The sequence below is a fragment of the Morus notabilis genome, unplaced genomic scaffold (assembly GCF_000414095.1).
Source record: "Morus notabilis unplaced genomic scaffold, ASM41409v2 Scaffold489, whole genome shotgun sequence".
NCBI lineage: Eukaryota > Viridiplantae > Streptophyta > Magnoliopsida > Rosales > Moraceae > Morus > Morus notabilis.
The window spans coordinates 52,137-68,361 of NW_010357331.1; the positions used below are offsets into that span (position 1 = coordinate 52,137).

Sequence of the window (16,225 nt, forward strand, 5' to 3'; positions counted from 1 at the left end):
GAAGATCTTAAAGATCCGATGGCCAGGGAAACCTGCCCAGATCTAACGGTGATAAAGTAGGGCGGGAAGCAGAGAGGTCGCGATCCGAGGGCCCATATCCGTTCTTTTGAAATAAAGGCCGTACGTTATCATAAGAAATTGATCGACGCGACGGTTACGTTTCCCGAAGGATATCCGACGATCCCAGGCCATCATTGCAAACGGAGGCTCGGGACCGGTTTCCCACACCCAAAGCACGGAGGGGCAACCGAACCTAAGTCTGAGGCCACCCAAAAGGCACCCCGACCTGGGGGGTAGCTGTTGTATGGGAAAATATGGCAGACACGTGGCCTTGGTCAACCCCCACCAAGCAAGGAACCCTCGACACTTGAAAACCCTCGACGCTTGCAAGCTCCTCTTAGTCCCCTGTGAAGGCCCCAGGACAAAGTCCAAGTTAAGACGATGACCCATTATGGCACCGACCAATCGCGCCGTCGACGTAATAGGATGAAGATCTCTTTACCGCAAGAAATTGCCATCGAGAAGGCGGTTGGGCTAAGAAGTACTGGCGACGAGGGAAACGTCATTTAGGGGACATTACGGCTTACATGCACAATTGGAGGTGATCTGCGAGCATTAATTATGAGCTGTCAGACTGCCCCCACAGGGGACAGAAAAGTATTACGGAGAAGCACAGAGCCGTAATAGAAGACTAAACAGTTGGATGAACAGTGCAAATTAGTGGGCTACGTCTGGGCCTACCAAAGGAGAGCACTTGAGTGCTTCTAGCTGTGAGGGAAACCTCCCGAGTGAAGGAAGCCCCAGTATAAAAGGTGAAAGACCCCCAACGAGGAAGGGGTTCAGAAAAAATACTAGCTAAGAAAAAACATTGTAAATTGTATCTTACCCAAAGACAAAGAAATACAAGATTACAGTGGATGTAGCTCTAGAATTTATAGAGTGAACCACTATAAATTCCCTTGTGTCATTAATATCTAGGGGTTTTTTAATAGATACTCGCACACAAATAGTTCACCAATTCCTGACGCATTAAAATATACATACACGGCCGGTAATCCAAAGGAAAACCAAGAGGTAACCCGGCCGGTTTTTTGTTGGTGAAATTTGACCGTCAACAATTCTCTTGGTTATGGTCTTGGTGCTCTAATGTGTTTTTCAATGCCCTGCTATTGGAAATTTTTATTGATTTACATGATTGTAAATTAAAGATTTACATTGTAATTTTTTTAAGGCATGCAACAACCATTGTTGTTTATAAGGAAAAATGGGCTCCAGAAAACCAATATATAAACTTTTTTTTTCAATCAATTATGATTCCGAAGGATGCTTCTTTGAAGTTTTTAGATGAGCGTTTGTGTGAGGAGTTACATCTTGAGTTGCTTTGATTTAATGTTGGTCGTCACTCTTTATTACTTATCGTGGGAAGGAAGTTGAAGGACTCGATTTAAAAGGTATCAGAGTTAAAGAGGGATGGTGATATTAAGTTGTTTGGTTAGACACAATAAGAAAGCTCTTGCATACCCATTAGTAATAGATATTGTTACTAAAAGCGCTAATGCAGCGGGATCTACTTCTTCTTCATCGGGTTTTAAGAGTTCAAGAGATGAGGCATCGTCTTCTAATGGTGATGGATCAGTTTGTTAATTTGAAGAGGAGATCGATGTTGCGATGAATAATATTTTAATTGAAGATTTTGATATTTTAAAGTTGTCTATGTCGTTTGATGTGAATGTAGGCAATCAGTTCATGAGCAAATCGGTTCTCAAGAAACTCATGCATCTAATTCCAATTAAGAGGCATTTTGAGTTCCAATCAGAAAGATCTAATAATTTATTTTATGTTTTGGTTTGTAAGAATGAGAATTGTACTTGGAAGATGTGTGCTGCAAAGGTTTGGGTAGTAAAGAAGTATGTTAAGGAACATACTTGTTCAATTGATGTTGTTAGTGCTGAGCATCGGCAAACAAACAGTCGTGTTGTTTTTGAGTTTTTAAAGGGCGATTTTAGCATCGGGCTTGCAGACTGATTGCGTCCCAACGATTTAAGGTTTATAATGCATGGTAAGCATGGTGTTGAGATTAGTTACTACAAAGCACTAATGGCTTGCCGATACGTCTTGGAATCAATGAGAGGAAGTGCAGCTGAGTCAGTTGCATCCATTCCTTTACTCTGCAATGTTTTCAAGGAAAAAAATCCAAGTGATTTTCATTTCATGTGTTATGTTTTTCTTAATCTTAATTTTTTTGAGTTTTTATGAGTTTCATTTTTTTTTGTTGGTGAACATTTGTAAATTCTGTATTTCTTCTGTAAATCATTTATATAGCAAGGAACACATTCTTGTTTTCTTTTGGTAGATATTAGAAGGTATAAGTCAGTCAGTATTCTCGAGTATATCCAAGATTACATAGTAAATTTTTTGACTTACTGGATTTGTTGGTTTTCCAGTGTTGCAAATATTATATCATTTTGTATTGTAATTTTTTTTTTTGGTTTTTACTTTGTAGGATAAATGACTTCTTAAGAGCTTGATAAGGATAGGTGGTTCAAGTATTTTTTTTTTTATGCGCTTGGGGGCTTCTATTCATGGTTGGTGACATTGTAAGCCTGTGATCTTCGTTGATGTCACCTTTTTGAAGAATGAGTTTTCTGGGATCTTGCTTCTCTCTGCAGTTTTAGATACTAATAATCATATTTTTCTGCTTGTTTTTACGATTGTTGATTCGGAGACCGGCTCCTCATGGGAATGGTTTTTTAAAAGGCTTAAGAAGACCATTGGAACTCACGAAGAAATTGTTATTGTTTCAGATCAAAAGAGTAGTATCCCTAAGAAGTTGAGAAAGTTTTTTCAGATGCAGCTCATGGATTTTCCATGCAACACTTACTCAGAAATATGAATTCAAATTTTAAAGGTGTGCAAGTGGATGCTATATTATATCGTTGTGCTAAGGCATACCGAAAGGAAGACTTTGATTACTTCACACGTTAATTGGAGGCAATGCGGCCAGTTATTCAGAACTATTTGCCGCAAGTAGAGGTTAAAAAGTGGGCATGCCCTCACTTTGAGAGGAAGAGATATGATATCATGACGACTAATATCTCCGAGTCGTTAAATAATATTTTAGTGAATGCTAGGGAGTATCCCATTGAAGCTTTAATTGAGCATTTTAGAGCCTTCTTGCAAAGATGATTTTATGAACTTCGAAATAATATGGATCAAATTTTTACATACTTGACTAAACATGCAAATAAATGCCTTTGTGATTGGGAAAGGGTAGCACATTACTTATATGTAAGTTACTTTTGTTTCAAGTATTTACTGATTTTTTTATCTTTTTTTTTTGTTTTCTATAACTTGTGTTTTGCTTCATTATGGGTTATGTTTCTGTTTTGATCTCTGTTCTTTGTGCTGATTTTTTTTTATTCTTTTGGTCTTTATTTTAAAGTTATTCTCTAGTTTGACTCGGCGATGCATGTACTAGAAAATTCTACTTACTTTTGAGGTAGCTGCTGCTATTTTATCCTCCTTTTTGGTTTAAACCCTCTGTTTGGGTTATTATCTGGTTTCATACTCAGAGATTGAAATATTGGGTTCTTTGATTTCTTTCTTCTTGTCATCTTATCCGGTTCACCCGACGGATATAAATAAGTACCATGTTATTGATGGTGGTGTTGGCAAGGAGGTTGGCTTGGTGGCAAGAAAATGTACTTGTCTTATTTGACAAGATGACGAATTTCCATGTCCACATGCCATTGCATCGATTTGGAAGAGAAATCTTGATCCAACACATTTTACTTCCTACTTTTACACCAACAAAGCATACAAAGCTACGTATGATGCTCTAATCTATCCTCTTATTGATAGATCACGTTGGGAAATTTCAGAGGATAACAAGGATGAGGTTGTTCTTCCTCCAGAGTTTAAACGTGGTGCTGGGAGGCCAAGAAAGTAAAGGATTCTTTCTAGTGGCGAACCAAAGAAGCAAGCTGTTAAATGTGGTCGGTGCAAGCAAGTTGGCGACAATAGGAGGACTTGCTCAAACCCCGTATCAGTTGCTATGAACTCATCATAAAGTAAAGGATTCTTTCTAGTGGCGAACCAAAGAAGCAAGCTGTTAAATGTGGTCGGTGCAAGCAAGTTGGCCACAATAGGAGGACTTGCTCAAACCCCGTATCAGTTGCTATGAACTCATCAACATCTTCAAAGTTGAAGTTTTGTCATCAGGGTTAAGATCAACACTTGTTGATTCATTGCAATCTTATATACTTAATTTTTTTCAAAGTAATAATTTGATTGGAATTGATTCTACCATTTTATTGAAGATTGCATGTCAATACATCAATGTGATTATAGGTTTACATTTAGATATTCCTTGTGCAAAGCAATTAAAACATTTTTTTCATTTGTTTGTATGTTTTTTCTTTTGTTGTAATTTTGTTTTTACATTTGTTTGAGGAAGGGAAAAGAAGCTTCAATCGGTGTCGGAGAGAGGAAAGAGAGAGATAGAGTGGCTGACGAGGATTGTGAGGAAGAGGGAAGAGAGAGAGAGTGACGGACGAGAATGTGAGAGCGGCAGAGGGAAGAGAGAGAGAGAGAGAGTGGCGGAGGGAAGAGAGAGAGCGGCCGAGGGAAGAGAGTGAGAGGTCGATAATTTCAGTGAGAGAGTGAAGAGAGAGAGATGACTATGACTGTATGAGAGAGAGAATGGTTTGTGAGAGAGAGTGAAGAGAGAGAGAGATAAGTATTAGAGTTTTGAGTAAAAATTATCATTTAAGGGTATTTTTAAAAATTTACGTGTTTATAAATCTAAATTTACCTTAAATTAGCCTATTTATTAACATTTTTAAAACATTGACTTATTAATTTTAATTCCTCCTAAATCTTGGTATATTTCCCTCCTCCTCTCTATATATTCTCCTCTATGAATGTGAACACATAATTCAACGGATTTAAGGGTGAGGAGAGGTTTCTAAGAGCTGTAGGATGGCGTATATAAGTTTGTATGGAAAAGCATGTGCTCTTTGAGAAATTAATTTATTTAAAAACGCCTCTACATAATGCTTTTGACGCTGCAATAACAGTTTCTAAATTCTGTTGACGAGTTAGTTATTTTAAGCGAGTCAAGTTTTGACAATTAATATCTTTTAGTTTTGGTTGTTGTAAGTTGTAATAAATCATATTTTACAATCATATATAGCAATTTAAAAATGATGACATATGACTGTGATGTATATAGCCACTACAACAGAACGAGATAACAAAACTATATAATATAACATAAACTTATAACTACAAGTTTATAACTAAAGTTTATCATTTTACTAATTAGGAGCACTTTGAATAAGTTTATACAAATTAAAGTCACAAAATCGAGTAAGTTACTCAAAACTATCAAATCTTCTAAATCAAGATATTTCTTATATGAAAATAACTATAAAAAAAGATAAATTATGTGGAGACAACTATTCCTTATAGACAATTAATAGTTAACGTAATAATTTGATGTGACTATGATTTAAAAAAAAGGGAAAAAGGAGCGATTCATGATGTGGTTGTATCTTATACTATAATTACAAGGGCAAAATTGGAATTTTGTAAGTGGAGAATTGGAAGATGTTTTCAAAGAGAGAATGATCATGATATAAGGGTAAAATTGGAATTTCAGGAAGTTGTAATAATGAGGCAGCATCACGTTACACACTCTCTCTCTCTCTTCTTTTTCTCTCTCTCTCTCTACAAGGACAAGCTGTAGGTAAAGTCCAAGTTGTCTGGTGGCTGGCATTTCTGTCTGTGTCTTGTCTCTTCACAAGGAAGGACTTTTCACATACACATTCTCTTCGTCTTCTTCGTATCACCATAGACTTCTATCTCACAAATACAATGCAGGTAATTTCATTATAAAACACAAAATTTATTTTTCATTTTCTTCATAATTTTTAGCTTAATTCACAAATTCCTTTTCTTTTCTTTTTGTAATAAATTATTCAGACGAGGACGGTGCAAGTAAAGCAGGTTTCAAATCTAGCTACTGAGAGAGAGATTCATGAATTCTTCTCCTTTTCTGGAGAAATTCAACACATTGAGATCCGTAGGTAAATCGAATTTACTATTATCATTATTATTGTTGCTATTTTTGTCGTTATAGTTCTCGGATCTTTGGCTTTTGAGCTTTACTGGCCTCTGTTTGGTTGCCGAGAAAACGCTAGATATGCAAACGAGAAGAAAGGAATAATTTGTTGCCTTCACTTTATTATTGTAAATATTTCTGTCCTGTGCAGTTAAAAGACAATAAAGAGAGGGAAAAAAAAAAAGAAAAAGTGCGGATGTTTGTGTATAATATATATTGCTTGTGTGTATGTACATCGGTGAATTTTTATGGCTAAAAATAATTTTAAAGAAATATAATTGTTTTTATAATTGGTTTAAAATTTAAAACTAATTAATGCAGAAGTTTAGTTTTGGTTCTTGAGCCTTAAAATGAAAAACGGTTGTTTAAATTCTCTCTTAAATTGTTAAGAGAAGTGATATTTTTCCATTTAATCTAACAAAAACGTGTGAAAGAGAGTGTTGTTTTCTCTTTACTAACGCACAATTTATTATTAAACTTTGGTTTAAGGTATTTGGGAAATTCTATGGTAGGGATTCCATGCTAGTACTGCACGTTTTTTAGTTCTTGTTATATCGTTAATCATATTAAAAAAAAAAGTATGTAAATTTAACGGAATCTGATTACAATCTTATGGTTCTAAACTACACAGTGCGGGTCGGATAGGTTTTTGTACCCTACCATAAAACTGCTCGAGTTCTTTTTGTCTAACAGTGAACGTCAAAGAATCCATATTTTTCTTTTAAGAAATGTACACCATCAAAGACCACCTAATAAAGCCATGAACATCCCCACCAGCCCATTGTATTTAAATAGTCTTATGCTAGACAAAAGTCTCTTGTATCCAATTTTATTACAAAACCCAGAAAGAATATTAAAAAGTTGCCATCAAGCATGTGCTTTTCACTCAATTGAAAAAAAAAAGCGGCTAAAATGGACTATTCAAAAATTTAAGGATAGAACTAAAATGAGACTTTTGTCATTGGATTGGATTTTCTAAGTGATTTATCGTAATAAAACAATAATAAAAGAACAATAGCATGTTCTACTGATTTTAAGAACATAGAGTTTGGTAGTTCGCTTTAGAGTTTGTTCTTTTCTTTCTCTGGATTTTGTTTAAGTTACCGTGAGGATAAATTTTCACCTGTTTAGTAATGAAGTATCTTTTTGTGGTTTTGGGTGCAGTGAACCTGGGCAATCTAAGACAGCATTTGTTACATTTAAGGATCCAAAAGCGCTTGAAATTGCTTTGCTGTTATCGGTATTTCCTCATATCTGTTTCACTTTCTTTTTCTTAAAGCCAGTGTCTTAATCCGTGATGTTTAACATGCTTTCGAAACATTTTTTTCTGCCTTCCTTTTTTTGTAAATGTGTCAGTTGTTCAACGATGCGAACTCACTACATAAAGGGACACAGAAATTTCATATGCATTTTTGAAATTATGCTACTATAAAAGTGTGAATCAAACAATTTCATTGATGCAAGGCATGAATTTAAAAACTGTTTTTCAGCTTGAAACTTTGACATCAGTTTTTAGTTCATACCAGTAATCTGAGAAATCATGTAACTGTTAAAATTGCAATTTGGTTTACATTTAATGGTTTAATTTTCGCTCTTAAAGGAACAGTTAGATTATCCATATGGTACTCCTTGGAATCATTCAAATCATTTACATAGAATTGCTAAATTGAACTGTAATATAAAAACAAAAAAAAAAATGATAGTATTCGTACTAACTTGGATTTGCTAACCTTTATCAGTTAGCGGCTCTCACTTTTGTAACTTTATTTCATTCACTTGCTTGCATTACTGTGAATTCCACATTAATGTGTTACATATAAAATTATTCCTTTTTCTATGGAGACCGCACCAACATAAAGTGATTGAAATAAGAAATCTTGTACATATTGTTTAATCAAACGTTACGAGTAATTTTGGAACTTGATGTTCAAAAAAATGATGTAGCATTAGAATTGTTAAAAAAAGATGCTTGTTATCATTCTTTAAATTAGATTCATATGTTTCCAGAATAGTATACCTGCATGTGTTGGTTCATGGTTCTCTCTTTATTTCTATGCTGAGCTTTGTGCTTTCCCTGTTATCATCTTCTGGGATATATTTTTCAAATAGTGTCCAATAGCATAAGTATCCTATCGGGTAGTTGCTTTTTTTTCCCCCTCTTTTTCTTTTTGTCTCCTCAGTGTCCCTTCGCATCCTGTTCTGAGAAACAAATTCATCGTGTCTTGCTAATGTTTGTGTTGATTCGGTATTGACTCTTAATTTTATTGGGAATTTTTCAATCATTTCATTAGTTCTTTGTAATATCTTTTGGGTTATTGAAACAAGAATTTTATTTCATTTCCCATATTTTGTTTGATAGTGGTACTAGTCAGTTATGACAGTTTTCACAAACAAATACGCCTTCGTATGACAATGGTCGCATGATCATCTTATTTTGAGCCATGCTAGTCAAAGGGAATATTTTTACTCGACTTATTTTGTGAACATATAAGTAGCAATCCTTCTATACCTCGTAGTTGCTTTTAGGTTGCTATGGAGATCTAAAACTGTCTTTTTTATTTCCCAGGGAGCAACAATTGTTGACCAGATTGTGAGTATATCTCCTGTTGAAAACTATGTATCAAAATGTGAGATGCAGGTATCTTAACAGCATAATTGTTTTCTAAAATTTACTTTTACTACTATTGTTAAACCTTTAATTCTAACTTCGGAAGTGCAATTCATGCAGGAAGTAAGGGTGGTGGACAATGCCGTGTGTGTTGCTCCTGAAAATGTCTCACAGAATGTTGAGGTAGAGATAGATAATGTTGTGCATCATAATGTTCTTTTTTCCTTTCTCCAGAAAGAGCCATTTCTTTTAGACATTTCATATTATCATTTAGTAGGTCTAGATTGTGCCAAGATTTGGCAATAGTTAGGTTCGTTTCCTTGGGCAGCTTGTTGCTTTGATTAGATTCCATTAGGGCATCTTGTTGCCTCAACCAAGAATGATTGATCCAAATGCCTGTGGTTCTGTCTTCCTTGTACGTGTCCCTCTCCAGAGGATGGTACCTTTTTGCGTTATTGTGGAGGGTGTTTTGTCAGTTGTGAATATCCATGCAGTAGTTCTGTAGAATATGATTCGCCACACTACCAGCAATGCATAGATTTCAACGATGTTTTGGTGGAGCCTTTATTTTCTTTGGAGACCCACAATTGTTTTTGTTGTTTGTTCTTGCAAATTTCTGAGTTTGACGGGCTTAGGGATGGCTGATCTATCTGTGTTAGCAGGACAAGACTAATCCAACTGGCAATGGAAGAGTGTACGTTGGCAGAGCACAAGATGTAGTTGCAAATGTGCTTGCAAAAGGGTCAGCCATTCGGCAAGATGCAATTAACAGAGCCAAAGCATTTGATGAAAAACATCAGTTAAGAGCCGGTGCTTCTGCAAAGGTTCTCTCTTTTGATAAGAGGGTTGGACTTACAGAAAAATTTACAGTTGGGATTTCAGTGGTTAATGAGAAAGTGAAGTCTGTTGATCAAAGGCTTCATGTGTCCGACAAAACAATGGCTGCAATATTTGCTGCAGAGAGGAAACTTAATAATACAGGATCAGCAGTAAAAACTAGCAGGTATGCAATAAGTATCTCTGGCACTAAATATTCTGTCTAATCGCTTCTTACCCTGAGGAAATTACTTGTGGTGATGTTAAAAGAATTTTGGAAAATCACATTTAATCGTTTTCACATTTGTTCAGAATGCTACTTTACTTAAAACCCTTTTTTTTTTTTTTTTTTTTTTTTTTTTTTTTTTTTTTTTTTTTTCCCAATTTGAGAGAGTGTGTGTTTATCTTCTGAATTGCCTCATGACAAATTTGAGAGAGTGTGTGTTTATCTTCTGAAGTCTCAAATTTCTCGAAACTGCAGCATTCTCTTGCTCAATCATTTATTATAGTTCTTTGGATTTGTTAAGTTGCAATTCCTAGGTTGAGATATCTTTTTCTCTCTCGTGAGTGATAGAAAACGGTTGACCATGAAATTCAAATCTCTTTAGATATGTGCTGGCTGCATAAGTATTGCAGTCAATATATATAACCACATGATAAGTATAGTAAATTGATGAACTCATTTTTGTTGCTGATCAGGTATGTAACTGCCGGAGCCGCTTGGCTAAATGGCGCATTCAGTAAGGTGGCGAGGGCCGGACAGGTTGCAGGTACAAAAACGAGAGAGAAATTCAATTTAGCTGTGTCGAACTTGACCGCAAAGGTGGGTGTTCTTCAACTGCCTGTATTTCTATGTGAAATTTGTTAAGATCCTGGTTGAGTCTCACATTACTAAAGTATGGGCTTAGCATGTGGGTTTATAACCACTTGGGCACCCTCTCCTACAAGCTAGCTTTTGGGGATGAGTTCTACCCAAGGGTTGTAACAAAATTGATAATCTTGTAATTTGAGTTAAAGAAACCGAATAATCTTGTTTATTGGTTTTTTCTTACTGTTTGAGATAGTCCTCTTTAGAAACAAATGAATTATCAACTAAGTGCTGTCTATTATTATTTCAAGCGAAACACATGATTAATTATATGATTAATCAAAGTTGGCCTAATATTATGTTTTTGGGTATGTGATTTTTAATAATGGACCATTCATGTTATTTGCAGGAACCTCCAATTGCAGCATAAGCCAAAGAGTTTTTGTTGGGGCAAAAAGTAAACCTCTGTGGATTTGTTCTCACCATTACATACAACAACCATGTTGGTCTATCTGATTCATCAATCTCCTTGTGTGCTAATATGTCAATGGTTTGGTGTGTGCACTGAAATGTGATTCAATTTCTACAATTCTTTTTTTTTTTTCATTATTATTATTCTTTTTGTAGGGTGTGTATGTCCGCGAGTCTACTTGTAATTTTGCAGCCTTTCGCTTAGTTGAGTGGGGAAAAAAAATCGTTAATTGCCATGATTTTTTGCCTCTAGAAGAATGCTATTCTATATTTTGTTTTCTTGTGTATATAAGCTCACTTTGGCAGTTGATGTCCCAGCCGATATTGCACCATAAGATTTATTTTTATGAAATTAGTATATGCAGACCAAGTGTTAGCTAGTATAAGCTCACACCCTTGTGTATGTGCAGACCAAGTTCTCCAATCTTATAAAGAACAATCAGTGCATCTCATCGAAATATAAAGAATATATCTATAGAAAAATAACTAGCTAACACTTGGGAGAAGAAAAATTTAGAATATATTACCATGTATTGAAACAACACAATTCTGATGAAAATGTCAAATCAACTGATTAATTAAGCTAGAAATTTTGCTTATGCTATTGCAGTGGATTTCCAATGATAACTAAAACTTAAATAAGAACTGATGAACATTTAATTCATTGAGCTTTGATATATATACTAATCTTTAACGCGCGCTTCACGCACGTGATTTATTTAAAAAAGCGGTTGTATAACGTTTTTTAAAAAATAAAGAGAGAGAAGCAAAACAAGACATAAAAAAACAAAGATAAATGCAAGAAAAGATTTAAAGTAAAAGATAAAAAAAATGATTTTAACTTATATTATTGTGTTTTATATTAGTTATATTTTGTTTTGTTTAATTTATTTTTTATTTAATTTATTGTGATTTTATTTTATTTTAGTGCATTTTTGTTTATTTTTATTTAAATTATTCATAATATTTTTATTTGAGCGGTATTGAAAATTTCGTGCAAACCGGTGTCAAAATAGACAAAATCGAACCATAAATTAATTCAAAATAAATAAATAAATTTAATAAATAAATAAAATCAAAAATGATTTCGGCTATCGGATGAAGCTTATCAATGGCCTTAATGCATGCGTGAATAATACGTGCAAGAAAGGAGAATGGAGCAGTAGGCCTGCATCAAGTCACTATAATTGATGGTACTCATCAATAATTATTAAAAATTCATATATATATATATATATAATTAGCTCACTGTATACAAATAGACATTTAAAAATGGTTGAGATGTAATATCGTCATTCTTTTAAGCAAATAACACTAATAACGATAACATGGAAGCATAATGTTACTAGTGCCAGTGAAACTAATTAAGAAAGACCATAGGAAAATATGGTGAATTAATACATCTATGTCCTCTAAGCATTTCTTATTGAAAAATCACTAGCTAACACTTCGGAATAAGAAAAGTAAACAAGAATTACAATTTATTGAAACTAAATAATTTTGATGAAAAATCAAATTGATACGTTGGATGTGTGTTTATATTTTAACACTCTTAATTGGGTGTTTTATTGGTTTTAGAGTTATTTAAGTAGGATTTTTAGGGTTATTTTCTACATCTTTTGACTAAGAAAAGAGGGGAGAGTCTACGGTACGACAAAGGAGAAGAAGATTCATCCGAGAACGGAGTTCAACTTCAACTTCAAAAAATAATTTTCTTCTTTCCTAAATTTCTTATGTTGAATGTTGTTGTTAGCATGTTTTTAATTTTAATCATGTTCTAAATTTCTTAACTAGGGTGACAAGTATAGCTAAGACATGAATATTTGATTTTAAATATTTTCTTTTAATGAAATTTATTCACTAAAGAGTCTTTTGCTTGTGTTTCTTTTATCATTCTTAATGCTTTCAATAACTTGATTAATTATTGAATTGAATTGAAAACCTAGGTTGAAACTTGAGAAATAGATTTTAGGAATAACTTCTCATAAAAGAAATCGTTAGGTGCATAAGACATCAATAGATAGTAATATAAATTGCGATAATATTATATTCATATAGAGAGATAGTAAATTTATGTTTGATAGCATCCCCAGAGGGACTATTAGGCAAATTAGAGTGCGAAAATCAAATTAAAGGAAATCCCAGTCAATATCAAATTAATTCGACGATGCGGTTGAATTGCAATTGCACGAGTTTTTTTTCTCATCTTCTCAACGAAATCCCAGTCAATATCACTTTCGAAGAGATTAGAACCAGGCCTTACGTCAATCGGCGTCATTCACTCCCGGGAAGAATACGACAAGAAAAATAGAGAAGTATATATAGAGAGGGAGAAAGCAAATTAAGGAAGAGATGAGTAAACGTTGAAGATTAATACAATTTGAGGTGGGTTTTGGTTGGAAGATTTTACATTTATAGAAATTTCCATTTGGAATCGGAGTTCTATTCCCATAAGAAGTACGCCAGTGCGATTGCTCTTTTCCTTTACCATTGTCGTTTTATAAATGAATTCATTCATATTGTTGTACGTGATTTATGAGATGTCCGTACTGTTTTTGTTAGGTGTTGTCCTTTTTAGGCATTAGTGTCGTTTATAGTAAACACTATCGTTTCACATACGCCGCCACCAATCAAATAAAACAACAGGGCAATTCAGCAAAAGAAAAAATTATAATAAAAGGCAAATTAAAGAAACGGTTTCGCTTCTTTAGTTAAATGAAAACAAATAAAAAAAAACAAAAAACAAAAAATTGTGAGAATTAAGAATATGGCATATGTATACCACCAATTAATTAATTGCCCGCATAGTTAGTTAATAACTGTTAGCATATTGAGTGAATCATTTATATTGGAATATCATCAAGAATCAATGTCCATTAACAAAGAAAAGATTAAAAGAATAAGTAGCATTAAAATGGAAAATTACTTGTGTTTGGCAGCCTAGAAATTTAAAAAGCTACTATATCGAGCTAGTTGCAGAAGTAGTGGCATCGGACGTTGTTGGTCGTTGGTTTTCTTGTGCGGCTGCGAGGTTGATGAGGGCAAAGCATGGATTTCCAATTCTGCTCCTGAAGAACCAAATCTGAACAATGTCGTCCTTGTTGAGGCCATTTCTTTGGGCAATCTCGTGCCATTTCTTCTTGTCAATAGCAAACTTAATGATGCCATGTCTGCCATCGCCCCACTTCCTTAATGACAAGTCCGACGTCCTCAAACACGGTTCGACCAACACCGCCTCGACGGTGCGCTCAAAGCGCCTGTAGTCCTCATCATGATTCTTCCATCTCAGAAAAGCCTCGATTTCCCCCTCGCTCAGGAACTCGTCCGATTCGACAACCAAGTGGATGGTCGGCATTGACATCCGGTTCTTGAGATCGCTCTCGGACAGTCTCTTCTGCATAATACACCTCTCACCATGTCCACGCAGTTTTCGAACCAAGTCCGTCACCCATCTCCGCATCCCGCCCAGTGGCGGCTCACTATCATCATTAACGTTGTATTTGCCGCAATCGGCCTCGCTTCCAAACTCAACGGGACCCGACCATTCGTCGGTCATCTTCTTATGTATTCTTTTGGCACTCAAGAACTAGAGAGAACTAGAGAGAGAGATAAGTGATTTAAGAGAATAAAAGAGAAGTGAATATTGAAGAAATTTGAGAGATTAATATATATATATATATATATATATGCGTTTCTGTATCGTTCTCAATTATCAAGAACTCAAGATCTTGATTTCTTGTTCACGTTTAGTAAATTTCTTCACTTGTTTTGTTTGTTTTATATATCGAGGGTATATTATACAATTCCATGGGGTGAATTTGATCGTAGCCGTACAGTCATTTTTTTTTTTCTCATATGTGACAACTAATTAATTATTAAATGTGACAAATCCCGTTTCTGAAATTCGATGATATATAAGTCTACAAAATTTTTAAAAAAAAGTTCTTTTAGTTTTAGTTTAATATAAAAAAGTAATTAATTATTTTTGTTTTCTGTTGATGAAGTAAAATAAATATTGAAAAGATATACTAACATGCTACAATCCTTCCAAATATTTTTTCATTCCTCCTATAATCCTTCCAAATATTTTTTCATTTTTGATAATAAAACATGATTTTATTTCATTTTAAAAATTCTTGTAATAATGTTTTGTCTATCTTTAGGTTTTTGTCCCGGTATTCTTATTTGAGCTCTAGTAATTTCATGCCACTTTAAATTGCATGTGCATATTATGAATAAATATGGATTTCCATAGTATCTACAAATTGCCATTGCATTTTGATAGTTTTGAATCATATATCTGGGATTTCCAGTGTAATTAGAAGGAAGAATAATTCTTTTACCTATTGCTTGTGCATTTGTGTATTCTCTAATAACAACATTTTGGATTCCTTGATAAATTTCAGATCTTAAATTTTTTTATTTTTTGTAATATAGTCCAAGCGATCTTCTTATATAGAGGCATGCATTTACTACATATTGCTCAAATAGTCTACTGCCTCTAAAGAGAGTATTGTGTTTCATTTCGCGTTCTTGCAATTGATAGCAATAAAATTCTCTCATAGAAATTCTCTTTCTTGTGAAATTGTTGTTTGAATTGTTTATAATTGATTTCAAATATGTTCTATAACTATCTTCTCAGTAAGAAAATAGCAAAGGATATTGAAGAGCCATATAAAATGGATGTAATTTTATAATTCTTTATAAAGTATCTGTTCTATCTTGGACTACAATGTCTCTTTCTTGTTCATATTCACCAATATCTCAAACTATTAAACCACCTATGTCTTTTGAAGTAGGTAAATCATATTGATTACTGTAACACCCTGAAGAATTAATTAAGATTAATTAAGGTAATTGAGATTATTAGTGTGCCTAATCTGGATTATTAATTGAGTTTAATTAATAAATGTTTCTGACACGTGTGAGTTTAAATAGTTCCAAGGTATTTAAATTATTCTCAGTAATTTATTTTAACCCGGAAGTGTGTATGGGCGCATTTCTGGACTGTTCTTTTAAAATATTGTACACATGCCCTTTCCCTTTCCTTTTTCCTTTTCTTTTCTTTTTCCTTTTCCTTTTCTTTTCTTTTTCTCTTCCTTTCCCGTGCGTCTCTCTCCCTCACTCTCTCTCTCACTCTCCCGTGCTCTCTCTCACTCTCTCTCTCTCTCTCATTTTTGTCCCAAATCAAAGGGATCTTGAACCAAGCAAAGATTTAAAGAAGTTTTCAACGTCAAGAGAAGGATTCGAGGTAAGATTACTGAAAGAACCTCTCTTGAATCTTACGTTTTCAGATTTCAAAACCCATTTTTTGTTCAAACCGGATTTTGATGGTTTTTGAGTAAAACTAGAGTAGAAATTGGAGATCTTGGGTTCTTTGGACTTGTTTTAGGACCTA

At 34.1% G+C, this 16,225-nt stretch overlaps 2 protein-coding genes across 3 annotated transcripts; one reads left to right on the forward strand and one right to left on the reverse strand.

Moving 5' to 3' along the window:
- The first annotated feature begins 5,780 nt into the window (after positions 1 to 5,780).
- On the forward strand, positions 5,781 to 11,144 carry LOC21397849 (binding partner of ACD11 1). Of its 2 annotated transcripts, none has more exons than XM_024168884.1 (8): positions 5,781 to 5,883; positions 5,986 to 6,089; positions 7,289 to 7,364; positions 8,691 to 8,762; positions 8,853 to 8,915; positions 9,392 to 9,735; positions 10,248 to 10,371; positions 10,766 to 11,144. In XM_024168884.1, exons 1-8 carry the CDS (start codon positions 5,878 to 5,880, stop codon positions 10,784 to 10,786), a joined length of 810 nt encoding a protein of 269 aa, XP_024024652.1. In that variant the 5' UTR covers positions 5,781 to 5,877; the 3' UTR covers positions 10,787 to 11,144. The 2 variants fall into 2 exon arrangements, with proteins under 2 accessions (XP_024024652.1, XP_024024657.1); XM_024168889.1 differs by having other exon boundaries at positions 9,395 to 9,735.
- A 2,642-nt stretch (positions 11,145 to 13,786) lies between these two features.
- Positions 13,787 to 14,383, reverse strand: LOC21397850 (putative B3 domain-containing protein At2g27410). Its single transcript, XM_010089721.1, has one exon. The coding sequence runs from the start codon at positions 14,381 to 14,383 to the stop codon at positions 13,787 to 13,789; it is 597 nt and encodes a 198-aa protein (XP_010088023.1).
- Positions 14,384 to 16,225: the final 1,842 nt, after the last annotated feature.

Bases quoted from the DNA above. Each gene is read 5' to 3' on its own strand.
- LOC21397849 (XM_024168884.1), top strand. The intron at 7,365-8,690 runs GTATTTCCTCAT...TTTATTTCCCAG, and splicing joins AAATTGCTTTGCTGTTATCG to GGAGCAACAATTGTTGACCA. The intron at 8,763-8,852 runs GTATCTTAACAG...CAATTCATGCAG, and splicing joins TATCAAAATGTGAGATGCAG to GAAGTAAGGGTGGTGGACAA.
- LOC21397850 (XM_010089721.1), bottom strand. From the start codon at position 14,383: ATGACCGACGAATGGTCGGGTCCCGTTGAGTTTGGAAGCGAGGCCGAT.